This window comes from Zootoca vivipara, chromosome Z2, assembly GCF_965207765.1.
Source record: "Zootoca vivipara chromosome Z2, rZooViv2.hap1.1, whole genome shotgun sequence".
In the NCBI taxonomy this organism is placed as follows: domain Eukaryota; kingdom Metazoa; phylum Chordata; class Lepidosauria; order Squamata; family Lacertidae; genus Zootoca; species Zootoca vivipara.
The window spans coordinates 41,080,116-41,098,790 of record NC_142585.1 but is presented as its reverse complement, the minus strand read 5'-3'; the positions used below and the strand labels follow the sequence as shown (position 1 = coordinate 41,098,790).

General features: G+C 47.2%; 2 protein-coding genes across 9 annotated transcripts in view; both read right to left on the bottom strand.

Moving 5' to 3' along the window:
• Positions 1-18,593, bottom strand: part of LOC132591503 (uncharacterized) — an 86,703-nt gene extending 68,110 nt beyond the window's left edge. For 5 of the 8 annotated variants that reach the window (XM_088664998.1, XM_088664991.1, XM_088664989.1 and 2 more), the window contains exons 1-2: positions 18,472-18,534; positions 4,813-4,888 (exon numbers count right to left, since the gene is read on the bottom strand). The gene's annotated coding sequence lies outside the window, so the exon portion shown is untranslated. Of the gene's footprint in view, positions 1-4,812; positions 4,889-18,471 lie in introns of all 8 variants that reach the window. The other 3 variants (XM_088664997.1, XM_088664992.1, XM_088664993.1) reach the window with 3 other exon arrangements.
• On the bottom strand, positions 834-18,533 carry LOC148686644 (uncharacterized). The gene is made up of 3 exons (XM_088664988.1): positions 18,472-18,533; positions 4,813-4,888; positions 834-3,153 (listed from the first exon to the last, which is right to left on the bottom strand). The coding sequence occupies exon 3, from the start codon at positions 2,977-2,979 to the stop codon at positions 1,312-1,314; it is 1,668 nt and encodes a 555-aa protein (XP_088521114.1). The 5' UTR covers positions 2,980-3,153; positions 4,813-4,888; positions 18,472-18,533; the 3' UTR covers positions 834-1,311.
• Positions 18,594-18,675: the final 82 nt, after the last annotated feature.

Here is an 18,675-nt window from a genome sequence, read left to right as displayed (position 1 = left end):
CAGCTGGACTGTGGGCATCCAGGTCCCTGCCAATGGGCCCCAGCAGAGGGTGTGTGTGTGTGGAGAAGTCCCTTTGTTCTTTTCTTCCCCTCCTCCCTCTCACCACCACCTTCCCCCATTCAGCATCTTATTTTTGTCCTCCCCTGCCACCCACCTCCCTTGTTCACTTTTCCAATTCCCTGTACAGTGGTACCTCGGTTTGTGACCACAATTGGTTCTGGGGAGCCAGTTGCTCCCCAAGTTGCTTGCTCCCTGATTCATGCTTCTGCGCATGCACGAAGTGCCGATAGAGCGCTCTGCGCACGCATGCGCTGCGCAGATCTCTTCTGCACATCCGGGCGCTGCGGAACCTGGTTGTAAACACTTCCAGGTCCGTGGTGGTCGGAAACCGAAGCGGTCGCTCCCCGAGGCGGTAGCATACAGAGGTACCACTGTATTGCAATTTATAGATGCGGGCGGCCAGGGCATTAGTGGCAAGAAAGTGGAAGAGTGAGAACTTACCCACTGTAATGGAGTGGCAAAGGCTCATGTTAGAATATGTACAACTGGCTAAACTTACTGACACAGTAAGGGGATCATCAACACAAAATGTATCCAAAGAATGGAGTGTTTACAAAAAATATTTTAAAAAGTATTATCCTAACAATTCTATACTAGCAGATATAGAATAACGTTTGAAAACACAAAAGTGAGATCAGGAAAAACCAAGAAAAGAAAGGAGGAAATTCATAATGCAGGCCTGTGGAAAATAAAGAATCTGCTATTGTATTGTTAAAAGGACGGGAAGTATCTAAGAGGGAGGAAATAGGACAAAATACAAGGATGGCATACTCTTCACATTGCGAAGAAGTATTTATTTTGAATTATATAATTTGTTTTGCATATTATTTTTTATTTTTGTATGTGATTCAATGAGAAGAAAATTTATGTTGTACTTGTATATATGTTATGTTTTGTATTAAACAATAAAGTATAAAAAAAGATGTGGGCAGAATGTGCACTGTCACCCCTCCTCTCCTTTCCAATGCCCCCCTCCCCACTTCCAGGGGCTCCTTTTGCCCAATCGCCCAGGAAACATCTGATTTAGGGGGAACACTTCAGGTTTGTTTTGGACCACAGGGGCCCATAGAGCTACGAGTGGAAGAGCAGCGCCTGCCTTTGTTGCACGGCGGAGGAATATTGGTGTAGAATTTTCATCTTTTCTTAACACAGGCAAAAAGGTACTGTTGGCAGTGTTTACATAAATGATTACAAACATACATTTAAACATACATTTAAATTGTTTTTCCCGTGTGAGTGTGCTGATGTCTTCTACGGTTTCTCCCTCGTGTGAGTTTGTAGATGTACATTAAAGCCTCCACTCTGACTGAAGCTCTTTCCACACTCCATACATTTAAATGGTTTCTCCCCTGTGTGAGTTCGCTGATGGATTCTTAGCGTTCCGCTATCACTGAAGCTCTTTCCACACTCCATACATTTAAATGGTTTCTCCCCTGTGTGAGTTCGCTGATGGATTCTTAGCGTTCCGCTATCACTGAAGCTCTTTCCACACTCCATACATTCAAATGGTTTCTCCCCTGTGTGAGTTCGCCGATGGATTCTTAGCGCTCCTCTATGACTGAAGCTCTTTCCACACTCCATGCATTTAAATGGTTTCTCCCCTGTGTGAGTTCGCCGATGGATTCTTAGCGCTCCTCTATGACTGAAGTTCTTTGCACACTCCATACATTCAAATGGTTTCTCCCCTGTGTGAGTTCGCCGATGGATTCTTAGCGCTCCACTATGACTGAAGCTCTTTCCACACTCCATGCATTTAAATGGTTTCTCCCCTGTGTGAGTTCGCTGATGGATTCTTAGCGTTCCGCTATCACTGAAGCTCTTTCCACACTCCATACATTTAAATGGTTTCTCCCCTGTGTGAGTTCGCTGATGGATTCTTAGCGTTCTGCTATCACTGAAGCTCTTTCCACACTCTATGCACTTAAATGGTTTCTGCCCTGTGTGAGTTCGTTGATGCTTTTTAAGGTTTCCACTCTGACTGAAGTTCTTTGCACACTCCATACATTCAAATGGTTTCTCCCCTGTGTGAGTTCGCCGATGGATTCTTAGCGCTCCACTATGACTGAAGCTCTTTCCACACTCCATGCATTTAAATGGTTTCTCCCCTGTGTGAGTTCGCTGATGGATTCTTAGCGTTCTGCTATCACTGAAGCTCTTTCCACACTCTATGCACTTAAATGGTTTCTGCCCTGTGTGAGTTCGTTGATGCTTTTTAAGGCTTCCACTCTCACTGAAGCTCTTTCCACACTCCATACATTTAAACGGTCTTGCCCCTGTGTGAGTTCGCTGATGGATTCTTAGTGTTCCACTCTCACTGAAGCTCTTTCCACACTCCATGCATTTAAATGGTTTCTCCCCTGTGTGAGTTCGTTGATGGTTTTTAAGGTGTCCACTCTGACTGAAGCTCTTTCCACACTCCATACATTTGAATGGTTTCTCCCCTGTGTGAGTTCGTTGATGGTTTTTAAGGTTTCCACTCTTACTGAAGCTCATTCCACACTCCATACATTTAAATGGTTTCTCCCCTGTGTGAGTTCGCTGATGGATTCTTAGCGTTCCGCTATCACTGAAGCTCTTTCCACACTCTATGCACTTAAATGGTTTCTGCCCTGTGTGAGTTCGTTGATGGTTTTTTAGGTGTCCACTCTGACTGAAGCTCTTTCCACACTCCATACATTTAAATGGTTTCTCCCCTGTGTGAGTTCGTTGATGGTTTTTAAGGTGTCCACTCTCACTGAAGCTCTTTCCACACTCCATACATTTAAATGGTTTCTCCCCTGTGTGAGTTCGTTGATGGTTTTTAAGGTGTCCACTCTGACTGAAGCTCTTTCCACACTCCATACATTTAAACAGTCTTGCCCCTGTGTGAGTTCGCTGATGGATTCTTAGCATTCCACTGAAGTCCTTTCCACAATCCATACCTTTAAATGGTTTCTCCACTGTTTCAGTTCATTGATGTGAACTAAGGGTGTTCACTTACTGAATCACATTGTACATTCCACATATATAAATTGTTTATTCGCGGTTCCTAAAGAAATTACAGATTGCTCTGTCTTCTCTATTGCTTGCTTCCGAGTAGGGGGAAAGGAAATCCTTTAAAGAAGAGAACAAAGAAATATAACACACATCAAGTGCCTTTGGTGCCTTCTCTTATTTTAACATCTCATACACTCTTTCCTCTTATATGTTCCATTTTTTAAGGAAATGAAATAATGTCAGATAATAGTAATGCATCATCAACTTTTAATGATCAATTATCAATTACTGTATCTACTCTGGAGTTGAAAACTACTCATTTGGAGGAGCCGGAGGAGCAAGATAGCGCCTGAAGCAAGTCTCCTGTGAGCCTCAGCAGAGTGAGTAGGAGCTTTTAAAAATAAAAATTATGCGGAAAAAGACATACTCCCAGAAAACAAGGTTATATCCCAGCCAGAGGAGGACTCTGGAAGTCGCCAGACGGCATTTTAAAATATCCTCCCTTCCTTTGAGGCTCTTCTAAAGCCCCTTTGAAATCCCGCTGAAGCCATCCAAAACTCTTTGAGGTTATGGTTACAGGTAGGTAGCCGTGTTCAAGTTTTCTTCAAACAAAGCCCTCAAATGGGACAAAGTAACCCAAATCTAGTCTGGGGATGGTACTCACAAAACAGAGTTATAAAGAACTGGGAATTTCTCTTACACAAGCTGCAGAAACCTCCCCCCCCCAGAAAGAGCAGGCCAAAATCTTATATTATTTCTAACCAAAAGCAAATGCTACAAGAAACATGGAGATCCTGCATTCTCACGAGTGGTCTGTTGACCGCACCTGGTACGGGAAGGATATGGAAGCCAACAGAGGAGGGGAGGGAGTGGATCTGGCAAATGAGCTGAAACAGGCAACCTTAGAAAGTGAGGTCCCTGAGGCCCAACTGGAGCAGGAACCACTATGGGGAAACTCAGAAACTAGGACAAACTCTGCTTGGAGAGAAGGCGGGGTCCCCTCCCTTGACTGAGTCGGAGAAGTAGCTGAACAACATAGGTGTGCAATACTTGGACTTGGACAACTATCCCTACATTCTGATAGGGCTGTACAAAGATCTGCAGAAAAAACCTTTTTCCGAGCTTCAAAATTTCCAAAAATTTTAGGAGAGGGGAGTTTAAGTGGGGGGGGGGAGGAAAAGGAGGCAAAAGTTCTCTCCCCCCCACACCAGCACTCTCCCCCCCCCGCGCATGTTTTCCGGCATCTGCGGGAAGGTCCACCTGCCCAGCATAGTATCCCCCCAAACACCGCCTCTCTGCTCGATGGGGGAGAATCACCAACTTCCAAGTCTCCCTACTCCGGAGTCACTTACACTCCACTTTGGACCAAGGAAAGAGGCGCTTCCCAGCAGAGGGAAGGGAAAGGAAGGAAGCTATGGCAGTCACTGCTGGGGATAAGCCAAAATTGGAACACGTTCGACTTCCGAAAAAAGTTTGAAACCCGGAACTAACAAATTCAATTAATCGTGATAATGGACTACAGGAACCCTTTAATTTCAGTAGCAATCTTCCTAATCCCTTAGACATGAGAATTTATATAGAGGTAATACTGGAAATCTGGTGAAATCATAACTGTCAAGTTCTCCCTTTTTAAAGGGAAATTCCCTTATGCTGAATAGGCTTCTTTGCGAGAAAAGGGAAAACTTGACAGCTATGGGTGAAATGGAGAGGGGGAGTGGGGATTTTGATACATTTTAACCGTAGTGAAGTGTCTCACTGCATAGTGAAAGGGCTTACCTCTCAATTTCCCCTTCACGTTTCTGTATTTTTCTGTTTCAAGCAAGATGTGCTTAGACTTGTGTATCAGTCTCTCCTGTGTGGAACAAGTAAAAGAGAAGTGCTGTTTACGTCATTTGTGACTGTCAAAGTATTCAGAAACATTCATCTTTTGAAGCAAAGACAACAAATTACCTGGGGGCCATAATAAATGTATAGTGGCCTAAACCTTTGTAAACAGCAGGCGAATGCTGCGGGTTGTGGACCAGGAAAGCTCACGCCACCATTAACCTGTGAGTTTCTTTGTGGGTTTTGCACAGCTGTTTTGGAATTCACACTACAATATCAGCTCACAAAATGTTACAGGCAAAATTACAGCATTGCTATAAAAAATGATCCCTTTCTCTCTCACACAGTGTTGGAGATATGGCAATCTCACACACCTCGCTTGTAATACTGGCAATCCTTGGCCTGCATTGTCTATCCTGATAATGGGTCTTTGCCATAGCTGCCAAGTTTTCCCTTTTCTGGTGAGGAAGCCTATTCAGCATAAGGGAAAATCCCTTAAAAAAAGGGATACCTTGGCAGCTATGGTCTTTGCCCTTGAAGCAGCCTAGACTGGGAAGGTGCATGCATTGTGTCCCAGCTTGTAACTCCCTCTGACATCACCTAAACAAAACAAAAAAGTAATAGAAAGGCTATCCATATGTAAATTATATACAAACCCTGAAAGAATTTCCATAGTGGAATCTCCTGAGAGGAAGGAGAGAGGAACTTCCTGCCCTTTGCTCTCCAACTGGACCAATAGCCTGGCTTGGTGTAATGCAGCAGCAGCAGCAGATCCCGCTTCGGGAGCCCCTAGCAGCAGCTGGCCTGGGTCATGGGGGAAGGAGAGGCCAGCTTCCAGGAAGGAGGGGTGGGTGGCGAATTGGACCCCTTCCATTTTCAGGGATCCCTCTCTCCAAGGCAGATTTCTGGCAGGAGGGAAAAGCCAAGGCAGCCCCTCCGGAGATTCCCCCACCAGCGCCCAAGTGGGAGACCTCCCTTCCAAAGGGAGCTAGGGCATAGCTGCCAAGTTCTCCCTTTTTTAAAGGGAAATTCCATTATGCTGAATAGGCTTCCTCGCGAGAAAAGGGAAAACTTGGCAGCTATGGCTAGGGGCAACCGGTCCCTTGTACTCTTTTGTCACACGATAGACTTGGCTTGTGATATTAACTTAACAAAGAGACTGACTTTGACCTCTCTTCCTACAGAATTGTATCTTGCTGGTATAAAATTAAGAGGCTTGGAATCCCAATGGTGATGTCTCAATGAGGCCCCCCCCCCTGTATCTTACCACCCCCTATTTAGAGCAAGATGCTGAAATGAATGGATTTTTACTATCTTAGGGCCATTAATTTCAGTAGGTCTGCTCTGAGTAGGACTAAAATTGGATGCAATTACGGTATTATTGTTACTGTTATTTTTTTATTGATTGACTGAGTTTATATCCTGCCCTTCCTCCCCAAGGACCCCCAAGCAAAAGAGGGCAAAAACATTTTAAAACAGTTTAGAAAACATTTGAGAAACAATTACAGTTAAAAATATTTCCCCATCCATCTTGAAGTTGCCAGGAGTTTCAAATGCCCATGTAAACAGGAATGTTTTTAAATTCCTCCTGAAAGTTAATAATAATGGAAACAAGCACACCTTACTAGGCAGGACATTCCACGGGCAGGGAACCACCACTGAGAAGGCTCTGTCATGGGTCAGCAGCAACCTTAATATTACTTAATAACAAAAATAGATTTTTACCCTGCCTTTCCACCAATGTATGCAAGGCAACTGCATGGCATTTTAAAAACGCAAATAGTGAGGGTAGACAAACCCCAATTTATATCAGGTCCCAGGTGGTAGGGGAGCTTTCACCCTTCCTCCTCTCTCACTCATACACACACACAGACACACAGAGAAACTATGACTCCAGTCTGAATTCAGGCTTTCTGTGCCTACATTGGAAGAACAGTTGGGAGTTGCACCCAGGCTCCTCGTCTTCCAGAGCAGCTGTGATTTGTATCCCAACTAAGTCCTACTCAATGCAGACCTACTGGAATCAATGAACCTAAGTTAAAGGTAAAGGGACCCCTGACCATTAGGTCCAGTTGCAGATGACTCTGGAGTTGCGGCACTCAGGTGCTCACCTCGCTTTACTGGCCGAGGCAGCCAGCGTACAGCTGCCAGGTCATGTGGCCAGCATGACTAAGCCACTTCTGGCGAACCAGAGCAGCGCACGGAAATGCCGTTTACCTTCCCGCCAGAGCGGTACCTATTTATCTACTTGCACTTTGGTGTGCTTTCGAACTGCTAAGTGGGCAGGAGCTGGGACCGAGCAACGGGAGCTCACCCGTCGCGGGGATTCGAACCGCCAACCTTCTGATCGGCAAGCCCTAGGCTCAGTGGCTTAGACCACAGCGCCACCTGCGTAACATGCTGAACCTAAGTTAGTTGCCTATAAATTTCAGTAGCTCTTCCTTAGGTAGGACTAACTGGGACTGGGAGTAGGCATGGGATAAGAACTAGGGATGACCAGGCGTATTTCCAGAGCTCACAACTGTGCTTGCCAGAGGGCTCTCGTGAGGTGATGCAGGAGGAATGTGTTTCTCTGCATGGCACAGTTACACAAAGCGCACACCCCTACCATGTCACAACCCATAAGACCCATTCCAACCTGACAGTTGGACCCCTGTCAGGACCCCTGACAGTTAAGTCCAGTCGCGGACGACTCTGGGGTTGTGGCGCTCATCTCGCTTTACAGGCTGAGGGAGCAGATTTTTGTCCGCAATTTTTCCGGGTCATGTGGCCAGCATGACTAAGCAGCTTCTGGCGAACCAGAGCAGTGCACAGAAACGCCGTTTACCTTCCTGCCGGAGCAGTAATTATTAATCTACTTGCACTTTGATGTGCTTTTGAACTGCTAAGTTGGCAGGAGCAGGGACCGAGCAACGGGAGCTCACTCCATCGCTGAGATTCGAACCGCCAACCTTCCGATCAGCAAGCCCTAGGCTCTGTGGTTTAGAGTCTAGACCACAGCGCCATCCGCGTTCCATTCGTTCCATTCCCTCTTCCTTTAGCAGAGAGGAAACCTCTTCTAATATGATACCTGCACTCACATGTGCAACACCAGTGCATGGGTGAATGGTGACATATGAAAAGAGGCATTATATTCTCTCTCTCTCTCCCCCCCCCCTGTTAGTTAACAACACTGTGTCTTGACCCACAACTTAAACAAGTGCTGCTATGTGTCCATCTTTTACAAACAAAGGATGCTCTCCTCACTTTGGACCGTTTGTAGTTTTTGACAGGCAAAAAGGGATACAGGATTAATCAATGAAACAGTTAATCAACTAAAACAGAGTTGTATTCCAACTAAGTTCTACTCAGAGTGGACCCATTGAAGTTAATGAATATGACAAACTTAGGTCCATAATTTTCAGTGGCTTGACTCTGAGTGGAGCTTAATTGAGTATGATCCTCAGTGATTAATCAAGGTTTCTCAAATCAGCCAACAGGTTCAATACTAATAACTGAGGCAACAAAACCAGTGCTCCAACCCACCGACTGTGATTCTAACTTTGCACAGGGTTGTTCAAGACTGGAGGCAGCTTGGGAGCATTCTCAGTTGGCACCCCTTGCTTCTTGCAAGATAAGGGGACCCACAGAAGTTGTTCTGCCCATGCAACGGGTCAGGGCAGCACTGCATTTGAGATCAAGCTGAGAATTCAGCAATCTTGAGAAACTCACTGCTCAAGTTTCCGGCCCTCGTGGAGGAAATGTGTGAGCTGTCACTGCTGAAATCACCAACACTCGTGGGAGGGGTGGTCATAGCTCCTCCCTATAATTAGCAGAAGTTAGCTAATGAGTACTTGTTGTAAAAGTGCATTTTACCTGACACAGGATTTTAGATGAACATGCTGCAGGTGAGTGTGTGTGTGTGTGTTACTTGCAACACCAAGTTCCATGATCAGTGCGAGATTCCAGGGGTTGCAGAGTCGTTTGCCAGGGTCTGTGTTCCCTTTTGGAGAATGAGGTGCAATAGAGACTGATGTCTTTATGACGTATGGTTTTATTTACACATACAGTATATACAACCTGCACCTAGATGGAGGGATTTCTGAGCATTCATGTGCTGTGAGGGTCTGGCTGCTTCTCCCATAAGTGCAGCATTCACTTCCAAGGGCAGCAAAAAGCCTTCCTCTATATCTCATTGTTTGAGCCTGTCATCCCCAACTCACTTGGAGTTCTGCCTCTCCTTCTCCTTCTCGCTGTTAAGTGACTCCCAGGACCTCCCTTCAGCATATATCATTAAAAATTGGAACATTAAACCTGGCTTTTGCCTCCCCCTACTAGCACCCAGCAAAGAAGGGGCCCAACTCCCCCTTGCCTGGCTGTTGCCCTCTGTTGGTTTCCTGAATGGGCTAATCTCCTGCCAACCTAGCAGTTCGAAAGCACGTCAAAGTGCAAGTAGATAAATAGGCACCGCTCCAGTGGGAAGGTAAACGGTGTTTCCGTGCGCTGCTCTGGTTCGCCAGAAGCGGCTTAGTCATACTGGCCACATGATCTGGAAGCTGTCTGTGGACAAACGCCGGCTCCCTCAGCCCATAGAGCAAGATAAGTGTGCAACCCCAGAGTCGTCTGCAACTGGACTTAACTGTCGGGGGTACCTTTACCTTTAATCATGGCCCATTCAGATACCTCTAGGAGCTGGGTTGGCTCATTAGCATAAATCCAGGGGGGTTCCCTGCTCGACAAAGTTTAATCAAACTTTGATTAATTCTAATTTTTACTAAATCACAAACACATTTAGGGAGATCTAGTCCCCCCAAAACCTCATAATATCATATATGAACGCTGCTCCCTCTGCTTGTAAATTGTTGCAGTTGTCTTTGTAAAGGCGGGAATATAGCAAAATCAAAAGAGTGGTCCCTCTTCTTATCTGCCTCATCTTCCTACCTATTCCCGCATGAAGGGCTAAAGGGCATTGACTGGGGCTGACATCAGCACTTTCTCTTCAAAAAGCAGGATTGTAGCCAATGTTTGCCATGAGCAGGCCCATTAAAATTAATAGACATGACTATTAAGGATCAATTAAATTAAATGGTGGTAGACAGGGCTTTTTCTCAGCTGGAACTCAGTTGCAGCACCTCTCAGGTGGGCGCCATTGCCATTCTAAGAGAACAAGGGAGGGGTTCATTGTGAGTTCCAGCACCTTGTTCTCTAGAAAAATAGCACTGGTTGTAGACCACTCAGAAAGATCTGTGAAGTTTGAGCTGGTGAACGAAACTACAGCTTACTGTGATGAATTGCTCATTTTGTAAAATAAAGTAATGTTGCTTTGGGAAAACACCTTTCATATTGCCAGTTAGATACCTGAATCTGGTCCTTGGGAGGTGGGGGTGGTACACCCATAGGAAGATCCTTAAAACAACCCCTATGGGTCAGGAACCCAAGAAGATGGCCATGAATAACCTGTAACCCCTGGTTATGAAACAGACAAATGCTTCTTTCCCCATTTCCCAGGTGGGAAGGATGAGGAGGCATGCTCTTTCCCCAAGCCTGCAGAGTGATTCAGACTGCTGAGTAGCACCTCCTGGTGTCCAGTCTCATGATCAACTCAATGCATTGGATTCTACTGAGGAAGGCAGGATATGACCCTGATGATTCAACACAGGTGATCCTCTAGCGTTTGGTGAGATATGGCCACCGTTGGGAGGCAGAAAGGACTGTTATTAAAGGTAAAGGGACCCCTGACCATTAGGGCCAGTCATGACTGACTCTGGGGTTGCGGCGCTCATCTCGCGTTATTGGCCGAGGGAGCCTGCGTACAGCTTCCAGGTCATGTGGCCAGCATGACTAAGCCACTTCTGGTGAACCAGAGCAGCACACGGAAATGCCGCTCATCTTCCCGCTTGGAGCGGTACCTATTTATCTACTTGCACTTTGATGTGCTTTCGAACTGCTAGGTGGGCAGGAGCTGGGACTGAGCAATGGGAGCTCACCCCGTCGCAGGGATTCAAACCGCCGACCTTCTGATCAGCAAACCCTAAGCTCAGTGGTTTTACCCACAACGCCACCTGATTCCCTGATTGTTGTTGTTTAGTCGTTTAGTCAGAACAGTTGGGGCTTTTTTAGTCCGTATAAAAAGGTAGTAAGGAGACAATTCAGAGGTGCATAAAACTGGACAACGTTACACCCCCCCACCTTTTTCATTGTATTAGAACCTGCAGTAATCCAATGAAGCTGAATATTGGAAGATACAGGGCAATCAATAGGAAATACCTAGCACAACACAGAATTATAAACTGGAAATTTGCTGCCACAGAATGTAGGTGATGTAATGCGCACCTTTTGTGGCCAAAATATGTCGTGAAAATTAGGGTATGCATTAGATTTGAGGACGCATTTACATTTGCCAGCAAATACTTTTTTGGTTTCAAGGCTTTGAAAACTGAGGTGCGCATTAGATTCAATGGTGCATTAGATTTGTGTAAATACAGTACAGTACAGTGGACCCTCCGGATACAAACTTAATTCGTTCCGGGGGTCCGTTCGCACCCCGAAAATAACATAAATAGAGGCGCACTTCTGCGCATGTACGTGGCGCAGTTGTACACATGTGTGTGGTGAAACCCAGAAGTATACACTTCCAGGTTTGCCGTGGCCGTAACTCAAAGCCTCCATACCCCTCATTTCCAAAGCTCATTTTCCCCTTCAACATCCAGCTAGATCAAGGGAAGTAATAGTACAGTACTACTGTATTCTGCTCTGGTCAGACCTCACCTGGAGTACTGTGTCCAGTTCTGGGCACCAGTGTTCAAGAAGGATACTGACAAGCTGGAACGTGTCCAGAAGAGGGCAACCAAAATGGTCAAAGGCCTGGAAACGATGCCTTATGAGGAACGGCTTAGGGAGCTGGGTATGTTTAGCCTGGAGAAGAGAAGGTTAAGGGGTGATATGGTAGCCATGTTCAAATATATGAAAGGATGTCATATAGAGGAGGGTGAAAGGTTGTTTTCTGCTGCTCCACAGAAGCGGACACGGAGCAATGGATTCAAGCTTCAAGAAAGAAGATTCCACCTAAACATTAGGAAGAACTTCCTGACAGTAAGAGCTGTTCAGCAGTGGAATTTGCTGCCAAGGAGTGTGGTGGAGTCTCCTTCTTTGGAGGTCTTTAAGCGGAGGCCATATGTCAAGATTGCTTTGATGGTGTTTCCTGCTTGGCAGGGGGTTGGACTGGATGGCCCTTGTGGTCTCTTCCAACTCTATGATTCTACGATCAACTTAAAGGTAAAGGTAAAGGACCCCTGACAGTTAAGTCCAGTCGCAGATGACTCTGGGGTTGCGGCGCTCGTCTCGCTTTACAGGCTGAGGGAGCTGGCATTTGTCCGCAGACAGTTTTTCTGGGTCATGTGGCCAGCATGACTAAGCCGCTTCTGGCGCAATGTCACATCGAAATCAGAGCAGCACACGGAAATGGCATTTACCTTCCCACTGGAGCAGTACCTATTTATCTACTTGCACTTTTTGGTGTGCTTTCGAACTGCTAGGTTGGCAGGAGCTGGGACCGAGCAATGGGAGCTCATCCCGTCATGGGGATTCGAACTGCCGACCTTCTGATCAGCAAGCCCAAGAGGCTCAGTGGTTTAGACCACAGTGCCACCCACGTCCCCTGGTAAATACGGTATATGCCTCTAAATGCTAGTTGCAGGGAATCACAAGCTGCTTTTTTCCCTCAGGTCCGGCTTGCAGGCTTCCCATTGGAGCGTCTGGTTGGCCATTGTGAGAACAGGTGGCTGAACTAAGTGGGCCTTTGACCTGATCCATCAGGGCTATTTTTATGTTCTTAACCCAAGATACAGACACTGACGGCTTCGTTGTTGTTGTTTAGTTGTTTAGTCGTGTCCGACTCTTCGTGACCCCATGGACCAGAGCATGCCAGACACAACAAAATAGTTCATTTTTCACATGGTCTAAGTGGCTTATTAGCTCCCCATTCCAGATTCCGACAAAAGTTCAAAACAAAGCACGCTCTCCACTATAACTGGACTGAATTCTTTAAGAAATGAATATAAATGTCTGATACCTTTCAAGACTGCTGTTTTCTCTATGCATCCCCATTTAGGGATCAGCCATAATATGATTGCTGTTGTCTATGTTTGTCTATTGCATGTATTTCAGAAATAACAAGAATAAACTTTTAAAAGTGCAGAGGCTTGATAAGAAGCTGATGCTTATATGACCTAACTATCCCATAGCCAATACACCTCCATGATTGAGGAGCTGTCCCATGTGCAATGCAGAAGAATGGTCTTCAGTCAAAGCCTGTTTGTTAGTTCTATGCTATTAAACCTGGGGTGACCCCAAAACACACCTAAAAATAAGGAAGTGGAGGTGTGCACCCTAAGCTCTGAACAACATCCTATCCTACAATGATACAACCAAGAATGTATCCTGCAGGACAGTCGTAGTCAACCTTTTCAGACCCAGGAACCATTAGGGATAAGGAACAGAGAGACCCAGAATCCCATTGTGGCCCTCCATACCTCTCTATCTGGCCCTCAGAACTTTCCCTAGGTCACATGCCTCACCTGCACCCCCTTTTTCCAGTTGTTTTGCCTGGCTGGAATATGTCCTCCTTGAATTCTGATCATGTCTCTTCCTTGTCTGGATGAAGGATGGAGAAGGGTATGCGAGGGACTTCACTGAGCTGCCTTGTTTTGATTATGCATTTTGCGTTTTTATATTGTGATTTTATCTTGTGTAGCGTGGGTATAGGTAAAGGTAAAGGGACCCCTGACCAGGGTCCAGTCGTGACCGACTCTGGGGTTGCGCACTCATCTCGCATTATTGGCCGAGGGAGCCGGCGTATAGCTTCCAGGTCATGTGGCCAGCATGACAAAGCCGCTTCTGGCAAACCAGAGCAGCCCATGGAAACGCCGTTTACCTTCCCGCTGTAGCGGTTCCTATTGATCTACTTGCATTTTGACGTGCTTTCGAACTGCTAGGTTGGCAGGAGCTGGGACCAAGCAATGGGAGCTCACCCCGTCACAGGGATTCGAACCGCCGACCTTCTGATCAGCAAGCCCTAGGCTCAGTGGTTTAACCACAGCGCCACGGGCGGTATATAAACTTAATAAATAATAATAACATAATAACAATTCAAGGCCAACCTACACAAGCTGCAATATGTGGTTAATATCATCAGCCTACCTGAGAGGGTTACTGTGAGAATAACTGGAGATTTAAGAAAATCACTTTGAGCGCTCAAGAATTGCACTACAAATATCAGGAAGGGGGAAATCTCAGGACCGGAGGGCCAGATGTGGCCCTCGGGTCTCTTCCTAAGCCACTCCTTCTCTGCAAGCCACACCCCTCTTCCCAGACCACACCCCTTTCCAACATAGCTGCCAAGTTTTCCCTTTTCTCGCAAGGAAGCCTATTCAGCATAAGGGAAAATCCCTGTAAAAAAGGGATAACTTGGCAGCTATGCTTACCACTCCCACTTTGTGTCCTCCTTGAGTGCTTCTGCCTGACTGAAGAATGGAGGGTTGTGCGTATATGCAGACACACCTGAACAATGTGACTTCAAGGCTCACCCCATTCCTGTGACTGCAGTCTGATTCCACTGTTTTTAATACAGTGGTACCTCTGGTTGAGGACATGATCCGTTCCGGGGTGCCATTCGCACCCCGAAAAGTTCGCAACCAGAGCAGCGCTTCTATGCATGCACAAAGCACGATAGAGCACTTCTGCACGTGCGGCAAAACATGGAAGTAAACACTTCTGGGTTTGCCGCATTCGCAAGCTGAAAAGATACAACCTGAAGCGGACGCAACGTGAAGTATGACTGTACAGTACTGAATTTTAAATTATTCTAACCTGCCCTGGGACCTGCTGCTAAAGCGTGGGTCATCACAATAAAAATTATAGACTGAACTTGATCTTGGTTTTGGTGTACTATAGCCTACTGTACAAGCCATTGTTCCATTTACTTTTGGGTTCTGGTTGTGCCCGCCATTGTCATACAACCCTTGGAACATTGCCTAAGAGAGGAATACAATACTGTATCTCTCACCCAGCCTTTTTCTCCTAGTGCAGAAAAAGGTTTGTCCGAAGTTTATGCCACAGATAGAGCAATGCTATACATGTCTACAAGAAGTTGTTTTATGCTCAGTAGGGCTTACTCTCAGGTAAGAATGCACAGGATTGTAACCTCAGTCAACCATCAACAAGGAGGAATGCGCTTGGACTTTTGGTATATTTGATTCATTCTACCTCAGCTGAATATAGAAAAAGTTGTGTCTCCTGCAATGAAGATGTCAGAATGCTCAGGGTTGCTTCTTATACATGTGGGGCAATCCACAGCTCCCATCATCCTTTACTACTAGCCATGCTGGTTGGCACTGGTGGGAGTTGGACTTCAGTGACATCAGTCTATCCCCGCCGCAAGCAGCAGCGCCGTCAGGACAGGGCTTGGGGGGCAGAAGCCCAGCCCATTCTAACTCAAGACCAGTGCAAAAAATAGCTGCTGAATCTCTCCGTCATCACCCCTGCACAGCTTCAGAAAACCACAAAATTAAGTTAACAGAAGTCAAGTCTGCCATCCTAGCTCACCCAGTCTTTTGTGACCCCCAAAAATCTTCTATGGGGGGGGGTTGAGGGCACCTTAGTACTGAGTCACACCATGGGTCTCTGTCTAGACAATATCCTGTGCATTGAGGGTGGGGGCTTTTTTCAGTCTGAGCTGAGGGCCAAATTCACTTGTGAGCTACCTTCCAGGGGCCATATGCCCGTGGATGGGAAGGATGAAGGGCAAAAGTGGGCAGGACAATGTATGTGCCTCTTCCCTTTCTACAGTAGACTACATTCCAGCTATTCAGAGCTGGAGGTTTCTTTATACTATAAACATATATGATGATGATGATGATGATGATGATGATGATGATAATGATGATGATAATAGAATCATAGAGTTGGAAGAGACCACAAGGGCCATCCAGTCCAACCCCATGCCAAGCAGGAAAGACCATCAAAGCATTCTTGACATATGCCTGTCAAGCCTCTGCTTAAAGACCTCCAAAGAAGGAGACTCCACCACACTCCTTGGTAGCAAATTCCACTGTCAACAAGCTTCACTTTTGTGGGCATCTCCTTGCCCCTCCTCCCTGACACAGCTGCACCTGCAGGCTTGTGTTCATGTTTATGTCTCAGCTTCTGAAAAGACTTTGAAGACTGACCTTCGTTCCCACGGGACTGCCGTCGTCATCTCCCCCTGAGATTTGCAACTGGCGCCCTCAGCCATTTCCATTGAAGCATTCTGTGCAGCCACTTGTTCCAGGTCTGACGCTACAGCCAGCTCCTGCTGCAATTCCCAAGTGGCGCCCTCAGCTCTTGCATTCACTGGAGACAGCCAGCTCTTCCTGTGGTTTGCAACCGGGTGCCCCAGCACTCCAGCAATCATTTGGGAATCACCATCACAGCTTCCTCCCCCTCCAAGAGCTAGCTTCAATGATTCCCACATCTCGCGAGCCGAATTGCATGCACCAACATAAATAAATTGTCCCGGACATAAACTTAGGACAGGGGTGGCCAACTCCCAAGAGACTGTGATCTACTTTCAGAATTAAAATCTGGTGGTGATCTACCCCCATTTTTGGGGGTTCAGCTCAAAGTTGTTGAGCTTTTTTAGGGTGAAGGAAAGGGGGGTGACCAGATTTGGTAACCTTTTGGGGTGCAGCACTGCCCAAATACTTTTCATACAGAGGACAACAGAAACTTTTAGAGACTTCTTGGGAGAGAGTTGCATAAAAGCACTCACAAAACTGTACGCAGCACAAACTCCTTTACCCACTCCATTAACCTACCTATCAAGATTTCTTTAAAAATACATGCCTTCATCCATTGTTAGTGTGACATCTGTGTCACCATTTCAGTAACCAACTGTTTGATATCAGGCGAGTACTGTGTCAGGGCCAGCTTCAGAGAATCTGTCATGTTTGAACGTTGCTTACTCTTTGTCATTTTAAAATATGGAAATGCAGATTCACACAAATAAGTACCAGTAGAACCAAAACATGAGTTCTAAAGGTGGGAAGCAAATACACACACATAAAGACAATTGTTGCAGTGTTGTTTTCCAGGCAGACCACCTTCAGATCATAAAATTGTCCCTATTAAACTCCTATGTATCCGCAAAGTCCCCCCCCCCCAAAAAAAACCAACAACACAGCAGCATCCCCCCTCCCAAATGCCCCTCAGGAAATCCCAATACACATAAAATTACTACTTGTATTACCAGCATAGGATAGTTAAAACAACCTTTTGAGGGTTCAAGAGGAGGGAAGGCAGGCAGGTAAAGGGGATGATGTGCATTTCATGGGGAAGTTGAGAAGCAGAATCAGCGAGACTCCTGCCTAGAGTGGCAGCAGCAGGCGGGTGGTGGTGGGGTGATAGGAGAGAATATTAAGGAGCCCTTGCAAGGGCGTACCCACCATGCGGTAAGTTAGGGCAGCTGCCCTACTCTAGAAGCAGGGCTGGTGGGCAGAGGCGGAGCACAGCCCGGCGGAGCGCGAGTTCGCCATTCCCGCCGCACCACGCCGCACCCTCCCTCCAGCTCCCCGGCGCGCCCTCAGGCAAGGCCAAGCGCGGCGGGGAACCAGAGAGCGCGGCGCGGCGGGCAGGAACGCTGAACTCACGCTCCGCTGGGCTGGGCTCCGCCTCCGCCCACCAGCCCTGCTGCTAGGGAGGGGCACAGCCCGGCGGAGCGCGAGTTCGCCGTTCCCGCCCGCCGCGCTGCGCCCTCCCTCCAGCTCCCCGTCGCGCCCTCTGGCAAGGCCAAGCGCGGCGGGGAACCAGAGAGCGCGGCGCGGCGGGCAGGAACGCTGAACTCGCGCTCCGCTGGGCTGGGCTCCGCCTCCGCCCACCAGCCCTGCTGCTAGGGAGGGGCACAGCCCGGCGGAGCGCGAGTTCGCTGTTCCCGCCCACTTTGTGGCCCCTCCCCTTCCGTGCCTTGGCCCCTCCCCTTGCCCCCCCCTAGTTTTGATCCTGGGTACGCCCATGAGCCCTTGCCTGATGGAATGATCTGTGGTTTTCACCCACCTGGTGCCCCTGTGTAAGTTTTGGACTACAGCTTCCATTGGCCCCTGGGGCTTCGTAGTCCAGAACCCCCTGAAAGACAGCAGGTTGGAGAAGACTGGGCTAATGCAACTGCTTCCCCAGAACTTGCTGGCTTTAAAAGCAGTGCATTCAAGGGGCTGTAGGGTGATCACAGAAGAGTGAGACCTGTGCCAACAGAGTGTACCCCATTCATGCCCAAGGAGAAGGTTATTTGCCGCCAAAGTTTGCAGAAGTACAAAAATATTCTAGCGGGTGTGGGAAGTCCTGAGGGGAGGACATATAATCGCGATCGACCTGTTGGACATGCCTGACTTAGGATAATCATTCCTTTCTGGTGGGCAGTAAAACTTTCACAGTGATTAATGACTGTGAGGACAGTGGACTGTCAGAAGCTGCAGCATTTTTCCGGGTTAGTAAGAGAGATGGAAACCCCCCCCCCCTGTATACCTCCCTGCTTCTAACCGGGAAAAATTCTGCAGCTTCTCACAGTCCATAAAACTTCAGGCTGCGCAGATCAAAGTCCCTTACCTTCTCTACTCTTTGCTCAAAGTTTTCAGCATCCTGCAGCTGCAATCGGAACACGCTGCTGCCTTTCTGCTGCCTGGGTCAGAACACCAGCCAGTTCTGTGATCCCCTAGGCCAGGCATAGCGATCTACCGGTAGATCGTGAGGAAGTTTCTGGTAGCTCGCAGGTAGATCGTGGGTTCCTTAGTGCTTGCCAGCCTAAAAGAA